The 23,870-nt window shown below is 46.0% G+C and overlaps 1 protein-coding gene across 4 annotated transcripts in view; it reads left to right on the forward strand.

Moving 5' to 3' along the window:
* The window catches only part of PRKCB (protein kinase C beta), a 388,392-nt gene that overhangs the window by 180,826 nt on the left and 183,696 nt on the right, over positions 1-23,870 (forward strand). For all 4 annotated transcript variants that reach the window (XM_017534411.2, XM_017534410.2, XM_037740591.1 and 1 more), the window contains 2 exons: positions 12,193-12,304; positions 15,449-15,577. In XM_017534411.2, the coding sequence (XP_017389900.1) occupies positions 12,193-12,304; positions 15,449-15,577 (241 nt within the window). The remainder of the gene's footprint in view (positions 1-12,192; positions 12,305-15,448; positions 15,578-23,870) is intronic.

Consider the following 23,870-nt stretch of genomic DNA (forward strand, 5'->3'; position numbering starts at 1 on the left):
CTAGGGATAACTACCCCTAGGGTTATTATCCTACCTACCCCTAGTGTTGTTACCCCTAGTTCACAGTTAAGATTAACTTAAAGCGAGCTGGCCCAAGGTCACCATTTCTTCCCAGCTTTTAACCAATATTCTGAGAATACTGCATTCCCCATCAAAATTGTGGCTCGCCATGGCTGCGAGTTTCACTCAGGGGCCTGGGTCATGGTGAGAGTTGGAAATACATCTCTGGAAGACATTTTCAGGTACGCTGTGGAGGCTGGTACACCTGGGCTAAGAGCTGCTGGTCTAGCTATTGAACTAATGCTACTCATTGAAACAACAGGTATAAATCCGGAAGCAGAAAAGATTTGCTTAGCATGGATGGCAAATGTTGTCTACCAAGAAGATCCAAGAAAATAAGCAAACACTCTTTGCCAAGAATGTCTGGTTATAAAATCAAGATGTAAATGACAATAACTTTTCTGTATTTTAGCAATAGTGAGTTAAAATAAAATGGAAAAAAAAATCCGAGTTAAAATAGCAATAAAGAAAGTAAAATACGTAGGAATAAATACTTAGGCCCCAACTAAGAAGAATTTGGGGGGGGGGAATCTTTTCTGGAAAAACACAAGAAGGCTCAAATTACATGTGACTAGCCCCCCTCCCCTGCCTCCCCACACTGTCTCTCTCCTGGCAGCCATGGTTCTAGATCACACCCCACGTCACCCCTTAGCTGATTCACAGCACCCAGCTCTGCACAATTTCTTATTCTAAATTCTCGTTGGCCCAATTCTTCCTTCATAAATTTCACGTCACTGACCAGACCTTGGTCTATTCAGCATTGGCTGGAAGCATGAGGTCAGATGCCTTACTGCCCACTGAGCTGGTGCTGTAGGTTGGAATTTTTCTAGAAAGGTCAATAAGTCGAGCAGCCAATGATTGGCATTTCCAGTACAACCTGGAAGAATACATGGATGAGAATAACCAAGAAAAATTTGAAAGCAAACAGGAATGCTAAGGAAGGAGCCAGTGGGTATAAAAATGCATGTCTCTAGATACCAAGAGCTTATCCTATGGTATGGTACAAAGGTAGGAATAGAGAGACAGATCAGTGGAGCATAAAACAATATTAAAAAATGAGCCAAGAATACATAAGAAATTTGTGTGTAATAAAAGAGGCATTTCAAATCAGCAGGGAAAAGATGCATTTCATACATTTGCTGTCTAAACATTAAGAAATAAAGGTATTTCTTGAGAGCTAATGCTAAAATGAATGCCAAGGGAAATGATGATTTCAATGTAAAAAAGTGAAACCATAAAAGACTATAAGAAAATATAATGAAGGACTTTCTAAATATGACAGCAGACACAGAGACCATACGGGAAAAGGGAAAAATGTGTACTTTATTAAACACGTGCGCACGCGCACACGTGCATTGTATGTTAAAAAAAAAAGAAAGAACATCTACAAAATTGAAAGGCAAATGAGAAACTGGGAAAACATTTACCGCATATATCATAGGTGAAGGGTTAATATTCTTAATACACAGGAAAATTTGTTATAAACAGAAAGAAACAAACTTGAATTTTAAAACAGGCAAAGGACATGGGCAGAAAATTAATGATAACAGTGAACATTTCTTCTTTTTTTGTTTGTTTTAGAGGCAGGGCCTTGCTCTGTCACCCAGGCTAGAGTGCAGTAGTGCGATCACTGTAGACTTGAACTCCCAGCCTCAAGTGATACTCCCATTTCATCCTCAGAAGCAGCTGGGACTATAGACACATGCCACCATACCTGGCTAATTTTTTAATTTTTTGTAGAGATAGAGACCAGACCCATTTCATGGCTGAGGAACCAGAGACTCAGGGAGGTTAAGTCACTTGTCTGAGGTCACATAGCTAACTCTGGAGCCTGTGTTTTTTTTTTTTTTTGAAGAAAGAAAGAAAAGATAATAATAATAAAAAAGAAATGAAGGAGAGGAAGAAAGAGGAAGAGGAAGAGGGAGAGAGAACGGAAGTGTTGCTTTATTGTCCGGGGTAGAATGCAGTCTAAAAATGGATATTAAAAACCTCTTTTATGCTTAATAATGGAAACAAGAAAAAAATAAATAAATAAAAATGAGGGAAGAAAATAACAAGCAGCCAACCAATATTTCATTTAAACCTGTGAGTAGATAAGAGCGTGTATTTTGTGTATTTAAAGTGGAGCGTTCTATAAATGTTTATTAAGTTTACTTGTTCTGGATCTGAGTTCAAGTCCTGGATATCTTTGTTAATTTTCTGTCTCGTTGATCTGTCTAATATTAATGTTGAAGTGTCCCATTATTATTGTGTGGGAGTCTAAGTCTCTTTATAAGTCATTAAGAGCTTGTCTTATGTATCTGGGTATTCCTATATTAGGTGCATATATATTTATGATCATTGAGTCCTGTTGTTACTTTGATCCTTTTACCATTATGTAATGTCCTTCTTTGTTTCTTTTAGTCTTTGTCACTATTAAAGTCTATTTTGTCAGAGACGAAAGTTACAAGTCCTGTTTTTTAGTTTAGTTTTGTTTTTTTCTCTCCATTTGATTGGTGAGTCTTCCTCCAACCTTTTGTTTAGAATCTTTGTGTGTCCTTGCTTATGAGATGGATCTGGACAGAGCATGCCGATGGGTTTTGACTTTTTATTCAACTTGTATGTCTGTGTCTTTGATTGGGGCATTTAATCCATTTAAATTTAGGATTAATATTGTCATTTGTGAGTTTAATATTGTCATTTAATGCTAGCTGGCTATTTTGCCCATCAGTTGATATAAATTCTTCATTATAAAGATACTCTTTATCTTTTGGTAAGTTTTTGGGATGACTGATACTGGTTGTTCCTTTCTGTGTGTAGTGCTTCTTTCAGAAGCAGGCCTGATGGTAATGAAATCTCTAAGTGCTTGCTTGTTCACGAAAATTTTTATTTTTTCTTTATTTATGAAACTTAGTTTGGCTGGATATGAGATTCTGGGTTGAAAATTCTTTTCTTTGAGGATATTGAATATTAACCCCCACTTTCTTCTAGCTTGTAGGGTCTCTGCTGAGAGATCTGCTGTGAGTCTGATAGGCTTCCCTTTATGGGTAACCTGACCTTTCTCTCTAGCTACCCTTAGAATTTTCTCCTTTATTTCAACCCTGGTGAATCTAACGATTATGTGTCTTAGGGTTGCTCTTCTTGAGGAATATCTTTGTGGTGTTCTCTGTATTACCTGGAGTTGAGTATTGTCCTGCCTTACTAGATTAGGAAAGTTTTCCTGAATAATATCTTGAAAAATATTTTCCGGCTTGGATTCATTCTCTTCATGACATTCAGGTACACCTATCAAATGTGAATTAGGTCTTTTCACATAGTCCCATATTTCCTGTACACTTTGCTCATTCCTTTTTACTTTTTCTTCTCTAATCTTGCCTTCTCATTTCATTTCATTAAGTTGGCCTTCAACCTCTGATATCCTTTCTTCTGCTTGATCAATTCGAGCGTTAAAACCTGTGCATACTTCTCAAAGTTCTCTTATTGTATTCTTCAGTTCCATTAATTCACTTATATTCCTCTCTAAATTGTCCATTCTCGTTAGGATTTCGTCAAACCCTTTTTTCAAGGTTCTTAGTTTCCTTACATTGGGCTAGAACATGTTCCTTTAATTCATAGAAGTTTCTTATTATCCAATTTCTGAAGCCTAATTCTATTATTGGAACACACTCATTCTCCATCAAGCCTTGTTCCCCTGTTGATGAGGAACTGTGATCGCCTGTGGAGGGAGAAGCATTCTGATTTTGAGTATTCTCAGCCTTTTTACGCTGTTTTCTTCCCGTCATTGTAAATTTATCCACCTGTCATCATAATTACCAACTTTCAAATTAGGTCTCTGAGTGGACGTCCAACTTGTTGATTCCCAGTGCTGAGATCCGAGCAACCCACTGCGCCGGCCAAAACAGCGGTGCCAAGACTCCTGGTGCTTTTCTGCCCGGGAATCTCTGGTCTGGCTTCCCTCCTGGGTCCCCCTTTCAATCAGCTGAATGGGCGACTCTGCCTTCCCAGAGCTCCAAACATTGACCAAAAGGGGAACCTGTCCCGTTCACTCCACACCGGGAACCACCGTGCTGGCCACGAGAGAGTCGTGCTGGCGACCCGTGGGGCTCCTCTGCTGGGAATCTCCTGGTCCGTCAGCAAAAAAAATTCGTCTGAAAGTGTGGCGTCCTCTCGTTCTCTGCGCCTTCACTGGGAGCTACAATCCCGAGCTGCTAGCAATTGGCCATCTTGGATCTCTCTCCTCACTAACATCATTCTTGCCTGTGTTTGTTAATTTCCCTCTGTTCTGAGTGTATTTCTAACTGGGACCTTCAGTTTAACCTTGCCTACCTACCCCATGGGGAATAGACCCTCAGGAGCTTTCAGAGCTTGCAAATGCCCAGGGATGACATAGTCTGACTTCGCGATTTGCTTTTCCTTTCTCCTCTGTGGACACTGTTAGCTTGTTTTCTCTGTGTGTGCTTCATTTCAGCTTCCTTATTCCTGCAGTTTTACTTTGGCTTAGCCAGATTTTAGCCCACGTGGACAAAGCTGCACAGCCCATTCGGACTGAGAGAGGCCTTCCCTCCCTCCCTCCCTTCCTTTCTTTCTCTCTTTCTTTTCCTCTCTCCCCCTCTGTCTTTCCCTTCCTCCTTTCTTTCTTTTCTTTCTTTCTTTCCCTCTCTTTTTCTTTCTTCCCCTCCCTCCCTTTCTTTCTTTTCCTTCCTTCCTTCCTTCTTCCCTCCCTCCCTCCCTCCTTTCTTTCCCTTCTTCCTCCCTCCCTTCCTACTTTCCCCCTTGCTTCTTCCCTCCCTCCCTCTCTCCCTCTCTCCCTCTCTTCTTTCTTTCTCTCTTTCTTTCTCCCTCCCTCCTTTCTTTCCTTTCTTCCTCCCTCCCTTCCTACTTTCCCCCTTCCTCCCTCTCTCCCTCCCTCCCCCCACCCCCATCTGTCTCATTTGTGCTTCCTTCCCCCTTAGCTGCCTGTGTCTGGGGTTAAGTGATTACCTAGGATCTGCCTGTCTTTGGTGCTGGGGATGTTTGTTCACTTTAAGACTCTGGTTTTGGGGTGGCAGAGACCCAGGTACTCTCTCACTGGCCGGTGCTGCATTTGTCTGAAATGAAGAGTGTTTATTATCTGTAACCCCCCTGTTAGGCAGGAGACCTTCTGGGGAGGCTGAGGAGCAGAGGGCAGCAAGGGGACACTGAGGTGTTCCCACTTGGCTGGCTGCATTTCTGGAGTCTGACAAACTTGGCTTCTAGTCCTGGCTCTCCCATGTCCTTGCTTTGCAGCCTTGGGCAAGTTACTTCTCTTAGACTCAGTTTTCTCACCTGGAATACCAGGATGACAGTCTAACTCCTCTATCACTGGGCTGTCAGGAGAATCTGGGGACATGGCATAGAGGACTCAGCACAGTGCTTGGCGGGTAGTATGTGCTCAATTCATGGTGGTTGTAAAAGTCACAGTCGATGGTTATTTTGTTGTTGTATTCAGCAATCTCTTGAATCAGGATTGGAAATGGAAGGCAATTTGGAAATCCAAGCTAGCCTAGTACCAGGTATGTGGAGATGGAGCCTCAGCAACATGAAATAGAGATGACTTGGGCCCTGGACTTCAAGGGGTGATGGTGGGGCAGGAGTGCAATAGTTTTAAACCTGTTTTTGAGAGCACTTGACAGTGAATCAGATGAACTCCCTCGGGAGTTTAGGGGATGTGTTCACATGGGGTTGGATTCCAGCATTGTTGGGAAGAGGATAGGGAGTCCGGCAGAGGTCTCAAATCCAAATTCCTACAGGGTCCAGGCAGGAAAAAGGAAAGAGTGAAGCAGACGTGATGTGAGACAATAGGGAAGAGTGGGGACTATGGAAAACTAGAAAGCTTATCACCTTTCTAAAGGAGGAACCACTGCTCAGCCTACAGAAATGAATGTCCCTTGTTGTCACAGCTAGTGATTTCTCAAAAGCAACCATAATTTCACATTTTAATCTGATAGTTCCTGACTTAAATGTAGTAAACTTATTTGAATTTCTAAGAACCATGTTGGCCAACTGTAACTTCTTTATAGGCTTGATATGGCTCCTGGGTTCTACACTGTGACCTCTGGGTGTGAAGGAGGACCCAGGCCAGGGATGGAACAGGCTCCAGGTGACCTGGAGGGGTCCATTCAGTGTGGCCTGGGTGACAAGGATCTGATGTAAAATGAGACTGGGGGAGGGATTAAGGCAGAGATGGAAGCTGTGTCTTTTTTTTTTTTTTTAGTCTGAGTTTTACTCTGTCACTGGAGTGCAGTGGAGCCATCATGGCTCACTGCAGCTTTGAATTTCTGGGCTCAAGGGATCCTCCCACCTTGTCTGAGATTACAGGCATGAGCCACTGCTCCTAGCCAGGAAGCTGCATCTTTGAATGGGATCAAAACTAAGCTCCATAGAGGGAATGATGGCTTAGAGGCCATGAGGATTCCTAGACTCATCTCAGGCTTGGTCAACACTCACAGCCTCGAGGCTTGGAAGGGAATGTGTTATGGTTAAAGGCAGGACTGATATTTAACCCACATGCACTGGTACTACTGTACCAGTTGTGAAAATACTGAAATACTCTGAAACCGATTGGTAATTAGCCACTGGGTCCTCTGAGCCTCTCCCCCCTGCCTTCCACTGACCCACACCTGCCTCTACCAGCTCCTGCCATACCCCCTCCATGACCTGGTAACTAAAGCGTTAACTCCCAGCACAGCCAGGCTCTGCTGCCCATTCTGTTTGGTCTGTGAGCAGTCCCTGAGCCAAGGCAATTATAAATATCTTGGCTTACCCCTGGTTGCAGGTAACATGGCTACCTGGATTGGCTAAAGCACAAAGGAGAAATTTTAGAGGACGCAGGGAGGCAGATGGAACTGGAAGGCAGGATGCCAGACCCTCCCAGGGACCAGAGCCAGGAGCTTCATCCCTGGGGTCATGTAATCTTTGTCTTTGTTTCTCCGGGTTCCTTAGAGCTCACTATAAAAATCAGCACCACCTGTCATTTGCTACAGTGTGGATAAACCTGGAGGACATTATGCTAAGTGAAATAAGCCAGGCACAGAAAGACAAAGACTGCATGATGTCACTTAGATGTGGAATCTAATGAAGTTGAACTCACAGAAGTAGAGAGTAGAGTGATGGTTAACAGAAGCTGGGGGACAGCAGGAGGCAGGGGTAGGAAGGAAATGGCTAGTTGCTAATCAAAGAGTACAGCATTTCAGATAGACAGGAGGACTTGCCTTTGAGATGTATTGCACAGCAGGGTGACATTAGTCAATAATAATGTATATTTCAAAGTAATTAAGAGAGTAAATTTCAAACGTCTCATGCTAAAAAAATGATAGGCAAGTTAGGTGATGGATATGTTAATTTTCTTGATTTAATCATGCCACATTGTGTGTGTATATTCAGAACAATCACATTGTACCCCATAAATGCATACGATTATGGTTTGTCAATCAAAAATAAAATTAGCACTCTCAACCCTGGAACTGCATGTCTGCTGGCCTCAGGACTGATTACCTGTGTCCCAGCCACTCTACATATGTGACCCTCAAGCCAAGTGTCCACCTTGGCCCCGGTCAGCTGTGTTTAGGGAATGTGGATGTCTCAAAGTACAAGCATGGCTGTTGGGAGGTGCCCGTCTCAGAGATGGCATTGGACCTGGGCAGACATGGATAGGCACCCTGAAAGATGCACCTTGAGGGTCATGGAGGGAGTCAGGACGACCACAGGTGTAGGAGTATGGCTTTATTTTAAGCTCTCTCGGGTAGCAGGAAGGAGGAGGGAAGAATCCATTGAGGATGACCTGGTTTGTCTGGTCTGAGAGACTGCAGCAGTGGGTGGGTAAAGTTGGTGTCTCAAGATCCCTCATGAAAGCGGAGATAGGAGAATGAGGTCAGAGGAGGCCCCCAACAGCCTCTAAATAAACCACAAGAAGTCAGCATTTCCCTGCAACTTGCCAATTAGTTTTCCTGTCTCTCAACTGGCTCTAATCTGTGCTGCACAGCCCCTTCTAAGTCATTTTCCTAAAATAGCACATGTATGGTGCAGGGGTTTGCAGCGGCCAACAGCGGTGATCACAGCCCTACAGCTGTCACAACAACCCATTGACCACTGGGTGCAATGCAGTGCTTGCCCTGGGAAAAGCACTCTGTCTCTTAGGCCTTTGGCTTCCTCGTCTGTAAAATGGGGGTAGTAAATAGTATGTACTTTATAGGGCTGTTATGAGGATCAAATGTATTAATGCCTGATACATCCCTTAAAATAGTTCCTGGCATGAGTAAATGTTCAATAAATGTTAGCTCTTACTTATTAAGTGTTTATTTGATCATCTTCTATATGCCAAGTACAGTTTATACCACGAGGGTATAATAGTGTTTATACCATGAGGGTATAATACAATAGCCAGATTTCCTCACGTTGCATGCAGTGAAGTGTGCAAGAGATGCAATGAAGCATGCATTTACCACTCAGTGGTTTAAGTGCTATGACAGCGAGGATTTAGAATGCAAGTTCCATGAGAGCAGAATCTCTTTTGTTCACAGCTGTATCCTCAATGGCTAGGAAGAACTTGGCCCTCAGCACATATTTGTTATGTGAATGAATGAATGATTACAGCTCCATCTTAGCTGCATGTGAAGGTGAGGTGTCAATGGAGTGAGGTTGGGAGCAAGGAGAGAGGGAAGAGAAACTTGGTGTGAACCCCGTCTCTGCAAGCATCCAGCTGACTGGCCTTGGTGAAGTCACTCTGTTGTTAGGGTCTGTTTCATTGTTGCTAAAATGGGAACAAATGATACCTTCTGCATGTCATGTCATGAAGATTGGAGAGAGTACACATGAGACAGCCAGCGTACACATGCAGCCATCAAGCAATGTGTTGAGGCTGGGCGTGGTGGTTCACACCTGTAATCCTAGTACTTTGCGAGACTGAGGCGGGCAGATCACTTGAGCCCAGAAGTTTGAGACCAGCCTGGGCAACATAGCAAAAACCCTGTCTCTACAAAAAATAAAAATTAGCCAGGCATGCTGTCATGTGCCTTAAGCCCCTTCACTCAAGAGGCTGAGGTGGAAGGATCACTTGAACCTGGGAGGCAGAGGTTGCAGTGAGCTATGATCGCACCATTGCATGGGTGACAGAACAAGACCCTGTCTCAACAAAACAAAACAGAACAATACAAAACAAAATCCATACATGTCAAGGGAGAGACCAGGTGCAGGCAATTGAATCCTGGGAGCAGTTTCCCCCACGCTGTTCTCTGATAGTGAGTGAATCCTCACTTGATCTGATGGTTTTCTAAGGGGCTTCACTCAGCACTTGCTGCCTTGTGAAGAAGTGCCTTAATTTCCATTCACACTACACCATGATTTTAAGTTTCTTGAGGCCTCCTCAGTCATGCTGAACTGTTCATTCAATTAAATCTCTTTCCTTTATAAATTATTGAATCTTGGGCAGTTCTTCATAGCGGTGTGAAAACAGACTAATACAGTATGGAATTATTTTCAGATTTTGAAAAGAACAATTTCCCTAGGAGAAACACTCATCACATTAATAGCACATAAAAGAATGTCTATGTCATGTGCCTCCTTATTTGCTTACATGTTCATTTTCTGTCACTGTTACTAGAATGCAATTTTAAAGGAGGCATCTGTGGCAGCATCAGTAAAAACATATGAATGGATGAATGAATGAAGAAACAGGTAGCATGTACCAAAGGCTAGGATATCAGAGCAGCCCTGGGTCAGAACCTAAGGCCCGTGTTATTAACTTCTGCCATGTCTTTTTTTTTTTTTTTTCTTAAGAGAGAGAGGGTCTTGCTCTCTTGGTCAGGCTGTAGTACAGCGATGCAGTCATAGCTCATTGTAGCCTTAAATTCTTGGACTCAAGTGACCTTCCTGCCCCAACCTCCCAAGTAGCTGGGACTACAGGCATGTGCCACCACACCTGCCTAATTTTTTATTTTTGTAGAAATGGGGTCTAACTGTGTTGCCCAGGCTGGTCTTGAACTCCTGGACTCAAATGATCCTCCCACCTTGGCCTCTCAAAGTGCTGGGGTTACAGGTGTGAGACATTGTGCTTGGCACACAATGTCCAACAGAGAAAGCAACTTTTACAGAAAGAGTTCTCTTGAACTAAAACTGATTCTGCGAGGAAAGAATCTCTTGAAGAAGAAAGAGAAATGGAGAGCCAAAGGCTTACAAAGGGCATGGCGTGTTTGGGAGTGAGGGTGAGCTCTGAGTGCTGAGAATGTACGTGGTACGTGTGCATGTGGGTGGGTGGGAGGAGGGGGCTCAGCTGGGGATCACCTTGGCCAAGTAGTAATAAGAATCATGCAAAAGCTTATACTGCTTGCTATGTGCCAGGTGGTTCTAAGATCTCCACACAAGTTCATTCATTTATGCTTTTCAACAGTCTTATAAGGAGAACACTAGCACTATCAGCATTTTACAGATAGGGAAACTGAAGCACAAAAAGATCGGATTAGTAGAGCATGGTAGTGTGCACCTGTAGTCCCACCAATTTGGGAGGCTGAGGCAGGACGCTCATTTCAGGCCAGGAATTTAAGACCAGCTTGGACAACATAATGAGATCCCCTACTCTACAAAAAATAAAATAAAATAAAATAAAATAAAAACTTAGCTGGCTGAGATGTGTGTGGTGGCTCATGTCTGTAATCCCAGCACTTTGGGAGGCCAGAGAGGATGGATCACCTGAGGTCAGAAGTTTGAGATCAGCCTGGCCGACATGGTGAAACCCCATCTCTATTAAGCATACAAAAGATTAGCCGGGTGTGGTGGCATACACCTGTAGTCCCAGCTACTCAGGAGGCTGAGACAGGAGAATCACTTGAACCCAGGAGGCAGAGATTGCAGTGAGCCGAGATAGTGCCACTGCACTCCAGCTTGAGGGACATGAGCAAAACTCCATCTCAAAAAAAAAAAAAAAATTAGCTGGGCATGGTTGCATGCATCTGTTGTCCCAGCTACTCAAGAAGCTGAGGCAGGAGAATCACTTGAGCCCAGGAAGTTGAGGCTCCAGTGAAATATAGTTGTGCTGCTGCACTCCAGCCTGGGTGACAGAACAAGACCCTGTGCCTTAAAAAATAAAAGGAAACAAAAAAACCATCAAATAATTTGCTCGAAATTACACAGCTTAGAGCCCAGGAAGTTTATCCAAGTCTACATTTTACCACTGCACTGCACTACCATGCTGTGAAGGGCATATTTATTGATTAGGCAATTATGTAAGCTTCTGTGAGAAATAGCTCCCAAAATGTAGTGACTTAAACAAGGCAGAAATTAGGTTTTCTCTCAGGGGTCAGCCCAAAGGGACAAAATTCAAGGCCCGTAGGGTAGCTTTGTCCTTTCCACTTGTGGCTCCAAGTTTGGGTCCAGGGCGGTCACTTCCAGTTCTCACCATCTTCAAGCCAGTGGGAAGAGGGAAAGGTGCAAAGACTTACGCATTTCCATTTGAAGGGAATGGTCCTGGAGTGCACACATCCCATTGGCCAGAACTCAGGCCTGTAGCTGCACCAAGCTGCAAGAGATGCTGGGAAATGTGCCTCTATCTGGATTGCCATGCTGTCTGCTAAAACTCAAAGGTTCTGCTACTAAAGGGAAGAATGGATATTGGTGGGAAACCAGTAGTGTCTGCCACAACTTGCAGACTGTCCTTTGGGCTTTGAACTTTGTCAGTGATGAGGGACTGGCACTGGTCTCTAAGCAGGGAGGTTTCATGTCCAGACTTGGGTTTTTTATCACTGCAGAAGCATGCTTGGAGAATAAAGCTTGGGAGAAAGAAAAGTCAGGAGGCCTGTTTAGATGATGTGTCTGTCACTTTGTTTCCCCATCTCTGGAGTCCCCGCTACAGGCAGGAGCCTGTAGGTTGGGTTCCCAGGCAGGCCCAGATGGAGGGTTTGCAGGTAGGGTGTGTGTGCATGGGGCTGCCATGGAACAATCAGCTGTCACCGTCCTTCCTTCCTTCCACAACTATTTATCCAGCACCACATCTGGCACAGGGCTCCAGCGATGGTCCCGACAGGTACAATGACATCTGGGGACCAAGTTCAGTTCTTGGTGACATCTCCAGTGCCTCTTGACGTAGGGCAAAGCCTTGCATGCTCCACTGACGCTGGCTCCTTCTGTTGTTTCTTTTGGCTCCAGGACCCCCGGAGCAAACACAAGTTTAAGATCCACACGTACTCCAGCCCCACGTTTTGTGACCATTGTGGGTCACTGCTGTATGGACTTATCCACCAGGGGATGAAATGTGACAGTAAGTACTTTTTCTCTCTGGGGGGCATCTGCTGATGGCAGAAGCAATGGGAAGGGCTACTTCCTCTTGGTTTGGGATCCAGGTCTGCCATGCAGTCTCCCTATTTTAGTTGGGGCTGGTGTACCAGTCATCTGTTGCTGCATAATGATCCTCCCACCCCAAAACACTGTGGCTTAAGACAGTAAACATTTGATTAGCTCATGACTCTGCAAGGCAGCCCTTTGAATCTGGGCTTGCCTCAGCTGATGTCATGCATGTTCATAAAGCATGAACTCATGCTTCATGGTGGATTAGCAGATGGAGGTGGGCTGGTCGCTGTCTGGGCCTTGGTGGCCTCACCCACATGTTCGACAGGATGGCTGGCTGTCATCTGGGTGATGTGGGTGACCAGGCCATGTGTCTTTGCTCCTCAGTAGGCTAGCCTGGGTTTGCATGCACGGAGGTCACAGGGTCCTGAATTCCTCAGGAGGGCAAGTCCCATTGGCAGACACTTCAAGTCTCTACTTGTGTCTGCTTGCTCCTGATCCACTGGTCAAAGCAAGTGGCATGTGAGAGGCACAGCCACAGTGTGGGAAAGGACAGTCCATGGCTGCTGACAGCCAGAGGCATGAACAAATTGTGGTCATTTCTGCAGCCATGCACCACCACCGCTGTTTTTAGCATTGAGATGTGGGGTTGATGCATTGTTTGCATGGAGAAGACCTGCAGGGTGTCCCTGCAGCACCCACAAGTTTGTGCTGGAGGAGGCAAGAGAGCATGATTCTTTGGCCAGGGTGTGGTGGGAAAGGCAGGTGGAGTAGGACTCCTTTTTATGGGGCCAAGGCCTGGATGGCCTGTGGAGCAGGGGAGCAGACAGGCATTGAGAGCTATGACCACAAAGCTACAGGGATGCTGGAGGTGCTGGTGGCTCCCACAGGCCTATTGGTCTGTAGCAGTCTAGGCAGCCACGAGGCTGATGCTACCTCTGTCACAGGGGTCCTGAGGCCCAGAGGACAAAGGGAGGAACTCACAGGGCAGAGAGTTACAGAGAGAAATGTGAGGGTGAATAAGGGTGATTGAGAGTAAGAGAGACCATGAGAAACATACACACATGGATAGAGACAGATGCAGGGAAAAGATGGACACATGCAGCCCTAACACAAGGTGGAATGGGGGCTGTGGAAGCTGCAGAGAGACTGAGCTAGAAGGAGGGACAGGGAGACAGACAGACCAACAGATGAAGCCAGGTGCGGTGGTTCACTCCTGTAACCCCAGCACTTTGGGAGGCTGAGGCAGGCTAATCATCTGAGGGCAGGATTTTGAGATGAGTCTGGCCAACATGATGAAACCCCATCTTTACTAAAATACCAAAATTAGCCAGACATGGTGGCACATGCCTGTAATCCCAGCTGCTTGAGAGGCTGAGGCAGGAGAATGGCTTGAACCTGGGAGGTGGAGGTTGCAGTGAGCCGAAATTGTGCCACTGCACTCCAGCCTGTGTGGCAAAGTGAGACTGTGTCTCAAAGAAGAAGAAAAGACAAATGGTTGGCATGGACACAGAGAGAGTGATGCCATCACACAGCCTCATGCAGAGGTGTAGAGATGGAGAGACCAGAGACAGAGACAGAAGCACACATGGAGAGTCACAGAGAGACACAGGGGAGAAAGGCGGAGAGACACAGCTAGAGAAGTGGGGAGACAAAGAGGCCAGAGACGAGTGTGGAGAGTGGAAGGAACAGACTGATTCACAGATGTGGCCATGGCAGTGAGACACACGTAGAAGTGGGAGAGCAGGGGCCAGAGACACACAGCAACCTGGGGACAGAGACAGACAGACACAGAGACATGGCAAGAGCCACAGGGGGACAGTGAGGCTGTGGCCCGCCTGTAGGACAGCAGCTCCTCTTACCACACGTGGGGCCCTAATGTAGGGACAATGCCCCTACCTCAAAGACAGCAGTGAGTGGGAGCTTAGGCTAGTGCTCGAGTCCCAGAGGGCTCTCCCTTCCCTCCCCACCACTCATTTGCAGTTTTTATGATAGACCTGCTGCCTCCTAGGACTTGGGTGGCCTGAGAAGGGTCCCTGCCCTCAGATCCCTTGAAATTGGGGCCCATGTGGTGACTCGGCCTCTCCTTCTGGCTTCTCCAACTGGAACTAGTGTCCCCCTAGAGTATCTTGACTTCCTGGCACACCTTCCTGGAGCAGGGCATTATTGCTCAGGACCTAGGGGAAATCACCACCACATTGAAATAGACACAGATACTCTACAGAGGAGTGCACAGTGGGAATGGATATCTATCCTGTAACAAGGGAGATGGCAGCAGGCCACATTCAGCCTGCAGGCACATTTCAGGCTCTAAAGTTTTTTCCTTGTAGTTAATTGTGGTGAACACTACGGTCAGCCCAGACCCCCTACTCAGGGTCCCACCCCATTCCCTAGCTGAGGGTTCACAGCGGTTCCCCGTCCTGCATAATTGCCCAAGGTAATGCCCCTTCCAGATCCGCTGGATGATTGGGGTGCCCGGCCCTCTTTTCTCAGTTTGGAACAACTCTGAAGGGTCATCTCAGCTCTGGGCTTTCCTTACCATCAGTTTGGTGGCATCCACGTGGCAGGCCAACTTCTCCCCTCAAGAACACTCCCCAGGAACCTCGTGCTCAAAACTCCCCATCTCAGACTCTTTCCAGGGAACCCAACCTATTAGCTGTCAATATTTAAAAATCAAGAGATGTCAACACACACATCGAGATTCCTGCTTATGTTGAGAAATGGGAAATGTTGCTGCTCTGTTCCCTGCTTGGCCAAGTCCCCACCACTGTTCTAGCTTTCCTCACTCATGTGACCAGCCAGCCCGTGAGCATTGAAGTTGGTGACTCTGGCTTCAGAGCCTCTAGGGGTGTGGTGTGTGCTTTCTTCAGGCTGCACCCTTGGCCTTGGGTGGGGAACAGACAAGTTCCACCTCCGTTGTCCATCAGGGTTCAGTGGGGAGAGTTGGAGAAGCCCTTCTGATGAGATCCTGGCAGGCAAGTTGGTCTCAGCCAGTCTCATAGGTCTCAGCTGACTCAAAGGAGGGGAACAGGCAGGGCTCGGAGGTCCGGGGTGGGGCAGATGTCTGCAGCCCCCAGCCTGAGCCAGCCTAAGCCGAATCCCTTCTCTGCCCTCACAGCCTGCATGATGAATGTGCACAAGCGCTGCGTGATGAACGTCCCCAGCCTGTGTGGCACGGACCACACGGAGCGCCGCGGCCGCATCTACATCCAGGCCCACATCGACAGGGACGTCCTCATTGTCCTCGGTAGGTGGCCATGGGGCTCCAGTCGTTCCTGACCTTGCTTGACCCATGTGATTGAGGAGGGGAGGCTGATGGAGGGGTGGGGCGGTCCAGGGAGTAGGGAGGGGATGTGGCACTGCTTCTGCCCCCTGCCTGCCCATGAAAGCCCCTCCCTGCAACAAGGGGGTCCTTAGAAACTGTACACCCTCAAAGCTATGTTCATCAGCACCCAGGCTGAATTGGGTTCAGAGAGGAGACGTCTGAGTTCCTTGGATTTCTAACTTCCACAGGATCCTCCGTTTCCCTTCCCTCCTTCTCATTTCCCACTCTTTTTTACAGTAATTTTTTGGAGTGGATAGTTGCATTTTCTTTACTCAGATAGCAGAGAAGGGAAGTTTGCTCTTCCCCAAACTTTTCCAGCAGGAAAAATGGAGTCTTGATGATAAGCACCAAATTTGGAGAATATAATGTTTTGGGAAGGAGGAGGGTTAGGGGGTGCAATTCAGGGTCTTTCCACATATTTGAAATATTTCTTTCTTGAACCTGATGGTGGCTTTGCTGGTCCATATTATATTATTCTCTACACTTTCTGCATGCCTAAAATATTTCATGATAATTAGAAAACAGGATGATATAGTCTTCTGGGAGATGCAGTGAGAGGAGGGACTGGGGGCGGGGGCTGTCACTCATGTATCCGAGCATTAAAGACATACTTGGCTCTGATATGGAAAGTTCAAGCAAAATTGCAACTCAGTTACACTGGCTTGAGGAATACTCAGCCGTAAGTCCCAGTAAAAACAGCACTAAGCCGGCTGGGAGTGGAGCTAAAACGTTGCAGGAATTTCTTCTCAAAGGCTGGTGACAAACTCCTGTGGACTTTATGTATCTAATGAATATAAACAAGAGTTTATGAGTTGGTAACTCAGGAAATTGATGATGGAAGAGATTGGTTTTGAAAAATTAATCTGTTTCTGAGGCCTCAGAATGGTTCAGTAGCTCTGATGCGCTGAGCCCTGGATTGGGGAGGGGCTTTGCGTAAACTGTGTAAAAGCTGAAAAATACTTATCCCTGGACAGTATAATTCTTTTAGACTTGAGATTTTGTGAAGCACAGTGAGATTTTAGAAACTGTATTAGGTTTTCCTCCAAGTGGTTGCCCGCCTCCCAGTGGGATGCTTGGGGTTCCCAGGGGAAATCCCGCAGTTTCAGGTTCAAGAAAAGCCAGTTTTCCCCACTGATTGTCTGAGGTTCCCGATGCTGGAGAGACAAAAATAAGACTCTGCTTCCCTCTGGTGTCACTCACTGGAAACTACACTCATTCCAAAGCGTGACTGCAGGCAGCCCACACTTATGGACCGCATGGGATGTGCGGTGCTCTAAACCTTACGTGTTATCTCTTTCAATCTTCACAACATTGCAAAATCTATATTATTCTTGTTTGAGACGGAGTCTTCATCTGTCACCCAGGCTGGAGTGCAGTGGCGCGATCGCAGCTCACTGCAACCTCTACCTCCTGGGTTCAAGCAATTCTCCTGCCTCAGCCTGCTGAGTAGCTGAGATTACAGGCACGCACCACCACGTCTGACTAATATTTGTATTTTTAGTAGAAACGGGGTTTCACCATGTTGGCTAGGCTGGTCTAGAACTCCTGACCTCAAGTGATCCACCCACCTCGGCCTCCCAAGGTGCTGGGATTACAGCTGTGAGCCACAGAGCCCGACCTTCTATTATTCTTGCTTTATGAACAAAGCAGCCGAGGCTTAGAGGAGTTATACTCCAAGAGCTCACACCATTCATGATAATAATAAAACAATAGCTAACATGTACTGAGTTTTTAAAATGTAATGTGTTAATCATTGTGAAAAGCACTTACAGGCAGTATCTGATTTACATTTTTTCAGCAACTCAAATGAGGTGAGTTATTATCATTCTGCCCATCAGAAAACACACTTCCTCACCCAGGTCAGTTTGACTCAAAAGTACTGTGTACTAGGTTACTTTTTAGCTTAGTTTAGTTTCTCTATGTCCCCACCATGTTTATTCCTTTTGTGGTTTTGCTAGGGTACCTCTTACAGGCATTCCTTAGGAAGTCTTTGTTCTGATGTGGTACAGCACAATGTTTCTTCAAGTTCAAAGTCAAAGTCTTCCCCTGAATCATAGATACGCTGTGACATTTGAGAACCTGGATCACAAGCCCCTGATTCTCAGTACACACCTATAGGAGGTATATCCGTTTGCTATGGCTGCCATAACAAAATACCGCAAACTGGGTGGCTTAAGACAAGACATAAAAAAAAAAAAAAAAAAAAAAGCAAAGGCCAGGCACAGTGGCTCACACCTATAATCCTAGTACTTTGGAAGACCAACGTGGATGGATCACTTGAACTCAGGAGACCAGCCTGGACAACATGGCGAAACCCGATCTCTACTAAAAATACAAAAAGTTAGCCAGGTGTGGTGGTACATGCCTGTAATCCCAGCTACTCGGGAGGGAGGCAGGAGGATCATTTGAGCCCGGGAGGCAGAGGTTGCAGTGAGCTGAGATTGCACCACTGTTCTCCAGCCTGGGTGATAAAGCGAGACTCTGTCCCAAAAAACAAAAACAAAAACTAGATCTCACATCTGTAATCCCAACACTTTGGGAGGCCAAGGCAGGATGACGGCTTGAGGCTAGGAGTCAAGACCAGCCTGGCCAATATAGAGAGATCCTGGCTGTATTGAGAAACAAACAGACAAAAAATCCAGACATTTATTTTCTCAGTGTTCTGAGGCCAGCCCTTCTGGAGGGCTCTGAGAGGTCTGTCCCAGCTGCCAGTGGTTGCTGGCAGTCCTTGGTGCTCTCTGGCTTGGAGATGCGTCCCTTCAGTCTCTGCTTCCATCATCCCAGGCACTCTTCACAGTGTAACTCTGTATCCAAAATTCCTCTTCTTATTAGGACAGCAGTCACTGGATTAGGGCTCACCTTCGTCTAGTGTGAACTCATCCTAACTTGCCTACATCTGCAAAATCCCTGAGTCCAAATAAGATCACATTCACAGGTATTGGGGTTAGAATTTGAAATATCTTTTGCGGGGGACACAGTTCAACTCATAATGAAGGATGAGGGAGGGGCAGAAGTTGGGGCCCCCTTAAATTTAGGGGCAAAATATCTACATGCTTAGGGCTCTCATCACATGAATTAAATAGCTACCAGTATTTTTTAAAAGATCCACACATATAAAGTTTTTAATATATGATAAAGGTGTCATGGCAACACAAAGGAAAGGGGTTAGACAGAGTTATCATATGATCCAGCAATTCCACATCTAAATACACACCCAAGAGAATGGAAAACGTATATTTACAGAAACCTGAACAAAAATGTTCATAGCAGCATTATTCATAGTAGCTAAAAAGTGGAAACAACCCAAATGTCAATCAGCTGATGAATGGATGAACAAATCGTGGTATGTCCATAGAATGCAATATTATTCTGCCACACAAAAAATGAAGTACTGGCTGGGCGTGGTGGCTCACACCTGTAATCCCAGCACCTTGGGGGGCCGAGGCAGGCAGATTACTTGAGGTCAGTAGTTCAAGGCCAGCTGGCCAACATGGTGAAACTCCGTCTCAATTAAAAATACAAAAATTAGCCAGGTATGGTGGTGGGTGCCTGTAATCCCAGCTACTTGGAAGGCTGAGGGATGAGAATCGCTTGAACCTGGGAGGCAGCAGCTGCAGCGAGCTGAGATCGTGCCACTGCACTCCAGCCTGGGCAACAGAGTGAGACTCTGTAGAAAAAAAAAAGAAGTACTGATACATGCTACAGCATGGATAAACCTTGAAAACAATATGTTAAGAAAAGAAGTCAGGCACAGAAGTTCACATATTGTAGGATTTCATTTCTTTGGGATGTTCAGAACAGGCAAACCTATAAAGAGGTTTAATAGCACTTTGTGCTTTTCCAAGTACTTTGACACTGGGCTTAGCTAAAGAAGGGCGTGTTGTTGCCACCATAAGAAAAGGAAAACGAAGTCTCAGCAAGGCTGAACTCCTTGACCAGTGTCACATGCAGAGCAGGGGTGAGCATCAGGCCTCTGGCCCCATGTCACAATGCCCTGCTGTTGCCCATACGCCATGCTGGGCACATTCCATACTCAGCATGGGATTATTGATTGATTGATGATAGAAAAGAGCCCTGGTGCTGTGGCTGAGTTCTGTAAAAATAGAGCCAGGATGGAGATTCTTGATCCAGTGATTTATTGGGCTGCTCGTGGGAAAAGAGAAGTGAAGGAAGCATGCTTCCTTCCTTGGGCAGGGAAAAAGCTCAGCGAGCATGTGATCTCCTTGGAAGGCTTCTTCAGCCTGGTAACTGGTGGAATTCCTCACCAAGCACTGTATCACAGAGTCAGTCCCACACTGGGGCAAGGGGACTGGTCTGTCATGTTCCAGGTCAGTCAGTGATATGGGATGACTTATGTCTCCCCCAAATTTGTATCTTAAAGCCCCACCCCCAATGTGATGGTTTTTAGAGCTATGGTACCTTTGGATGGTAATTAGGGTTAGATGAGGTCATGAGGGTGGGGCCCTCATGATGAGATTCATGGATTTCTAAGAGGAGGAAGAGAGAGAGATCATTCTGTCTCCACCAAGGAAGGATACAGCAAGAAGGTGGCCATCTGCAAGCCAGGAAGTGAGTGCTTACCAGGAATTGAAGCTGCTGGTACCTGGATCTTGGACATTCCAGGCTCCAGAACTGCAAACACAAATGAATGAATGAATGAATGAATGTTGTTTAAGCCACCCAGTCTGTGGTATGATGGCCTCAGTTGACTAATATAGTCAGTCACTGCTGTAGGCTGCTGGGGATGAAGGTGGGAAGGTAGAGTAACCTCCCAGGTGAGGAGGCTTCTGTGCAGTTGAGGGCAGTTATCTGGACATGGGGATACCTGTAAGCCATTAACAGCCATCACACACAGCAGCCGGGAGATGGGTGCATTGGCCAAAATGGAGGGGAGCTGGGCAGGGTCCAACAGCATCCAGGACACTCAAGTTTCCCTTGATCTCCTGACTGTCTTCCTGGTTTCATTGCTGGGACTCTAGCCCCCTCCTCTTTGATCTTGGCCAGACAGATTGAGAGGAGAAAACGCTAAAGGTTGTGTGGGGTCCTTCCCAGCAGTGCCAGGCTAGAAGTGGCCTTGTGGTGTCTGTTGAATGGCCCCACCTCATCCAGACCCAAGAATCGTAGTCAGTATTAGGCTTCTCCACTGACCACCAGCCCAGGACACTGCTGTTCGTCCTGAGTGTCATATGCTCTTTGGAAATATCAGCATCTCTAGAGGTGAAAGGTTTTCTGACTTGTCCAGCTACTGAAATTGAGCTCATATGTCATTCTTAGTGTTTTGTCAGGTCAAGATGAGACTAAATCTGATTAGTTCTCCTCCTTTTCAAAACCCGTCAATGGTTTCCCATTGTCTTTATAGCAGACTAAATCTAATATGGCGGTCTCATTCTTTATTCTCTATCTCCTCCCCCTTTCTTTTAATCCTTGGTCCTCTCCAGCCTGCCACACAACACAGGACACCTCTGTGTTCTGTTCTCTGTTTAGAATGTTTGCCATTGGTATCTCCTCTTTTTCTAGCAGTTAAGTCTTCCTCTCGATCTCAGCTCATTTTCACCATCTGAAAAGCTTCCTCTGACTTCTTCCTTTTGTAGACACTCATGGTAACCTCGGCTTGGCCTTGGGAAAGGGGTGATTTTATGTTGGGTTTGATTAGTGTCTGCATTGCACACAGGGTATTAGCTCCATGAGGGCAGGACTGTGTCTTGCCACTCTACCCCCAGCACCTAGCAAGGTGGGCATCACTAAATCTTTGTGGACTTAATGACTGTATGTACGAGTGAGAAATCCCTGGAGGATCTTGTTGATAGATACAAAGCTTTCACAGATGGTCTCCAGATCAGTGCCTCCTGAACTCAGGTGCTGAAGGTCAGCAGATTGTCCAATTTATACTGTTATTCTCGTGGGAGGTAGAACACAACACACAGGAAACCTTAAGTATCAGGTCCAAGGTCAACAGCAAGTGTTACTGGGACTGAGACCCACTTGTTGGAGTCATGACCACCCTTGTTCCCTGGACAATGTAGAAAAGACACAAAGCAGTGGGACCTGTAGTACCCCAGGAAACCATAATGCACGTCATAATGCCCATACGTGTTATGAGATCAGGCACTACAATGTCCAGATCAGAGCGTAAAATGCTCCCAAGGTTTATGAAGCCTGCGTGTTCATGCATGGAACAATATCCTTTTTTTTTTGAGACAGAGTCTTGCCCCGTCACCCAGGTTGGAGCGCAGTGGCACAATCAGCTCACTGCAAGCTCCTGCTGTTGGATTCAAGTGATTCTCCTGCCTCAGCCTTCCAAGTAGCTGAGACTACAGGTGCGTGCCACCACACCCGTCTTTTTTTTTTTTTGTATTTTTAGTAGAGATGGGGTTTCACCGTATTAGCCAGGATGGTCTCAATCTCCTGATCACCTTGGCCTCCCAAAGTGCTGGGATTACAGGCGTGAGCCACCACGCCTGGCCAACAATATCTTATTCTACCCTTTTTCAATTCAATATATACCTATCAATGTAACAACTGACATCCATTATTTATACTCCCATCTACATTACAGCCATCTCCAAATGCTTAGTCATGTCCGTCCTCCTATCTCTCTCCCAAAAATTGGGACCGTTCTTAAAGAAAGCAGAGTGAACCTTTTTTTTTTTTTTTTGACATGTCCTCCTGTAACATGTTTCTCTTTGGAACTCCCATTCAATATTCTTATATTCTGTATGCAGAAACTTTTTAGACTGAAACATCTCCCAGACAGACTTAGGTACTACCAATATTGTGATATTTAAATCCTTCTCAAGATCTGACATCCACACATCAAAAGAAAAAGAATACCAAAGAGGCCGGGTGTGGTGGCTCACACCGGCATTCCCAGCACTTTGGGAGGCCAGGATGGGCAGATCACTTGAGGTCAGGAGTCCACGACCAGTCTGGCCAACATGGTGAAACCCTGTCTCTACTAAAAATACAAAAATTAGTCGGGTATGGTGGTACAGACCTGTAATCCCAGCTACTCGGGAGGCTGAGGCAGAATTGCTTGAACCCAGGAGGCGAAGGTGACAGTAAACCAAGATGGCATAACTGCACTCCAGCCTGGGAGACACAGTGAATGAGCCTCAATCTCAAAAACAGGCTACTGAGAAAAATTGAAGGTCCCATCTACCTGTATGGGAGATTGCAAAAGAGGTTCTAGAAGCACTCTCAGGAAAAAGGAATCTGATGTTGAAGGTTTGTAGGAGACCCTCTTATTTAAAGAACTGTTGCAAGGCTGGGCACAGTGGTTCATCCCTATAATTCCAGCAATTTGGGAGGCCAAGGCAGGAGGATCACTTGAGCCCAGGAGTTTGAGATCAGCTTGGGCAACATAGTGAGACCCCATCTCTACAAAAAATAAAAAAATTAGCCAGACCTGATGGTGCATGCCTGTAGTCCCAGACACTTGGGAGGCTGAGGTGGGAGGATCACTTGGGCTCTGGAGATGGAAGCTGCAGTGAGCCACCCATGCCAGCCTGGGTGATGGAGTGAGATCCTTCTCAAAAAACAAAAAACAAAAACAAAACGAAAAAGAACCATTTCAAGGTAAAGAAGGTGTTTGCCATTATGAAGACTCTAATTAGGTGGAAAGAGTACAAGAAAATCCATGAGGGCCTTCATCTGGGCATTCCACTTGGCTGTCTTCCTTCTAAAGCCAATATGGTAGGACAAGACCGGAAGACCAGAGGGCAGTCTTGGGTATATGCCATACCTGAGGGCTAAGGTGGGAGGTGGAGGTAGTTTGGAGTGACTTTGTGTTTACAATGTGAGAAAGGTGGCATGTGATAAGTAGGAAGGTAAGATGGACTCTCTAGGTGTTCATTCATTCATTCATTCAAGAAGGGCCTGAGCACCAGCTTGGATCCAGTGATGAATGAAATCTAGTCTCTGCTCTCAGGGAACTCACAGCCTAGAGGGAGAGATAGACATAGATAATTATGTTGCAGTGTGACCGGTAGTGTGATGGTGCCGTGGGAACACACAGAGGGGTGCCTGAATCTTCTAGAAGGAAACCATGGCTAAGTTGAATCTGTCTGTAGTGTGAGAATCATTTGACGTGGCAATATTTGTGTCTGGGCAAAAAAGAAATATAATACGAGCTTTGTTTCCTGAGCACTTACCTCATGCTAGGTGCTTTACATAGGCCAATGAATTAATCTTCCCAGCAATCCTCTGTTGTAGGTAC

The sequence above is a fragment of the Cebus imitator genome, unplaced genomic scaffold (genome assembly GCF_001604975.1).
Source record: "Cebus imitator isolate Cc_AM_T3 unplaced genomic scaffold, Cebus_imitator-1.0 Scaffold85, whole genome shotgun sequence".
Taxonomy (NCBI): domain Eukaryota; kingdom Metazoa; phylum Chordata; class Mammalia; order Primates; family Cebidae; genus Cebus; species Cebus imitator.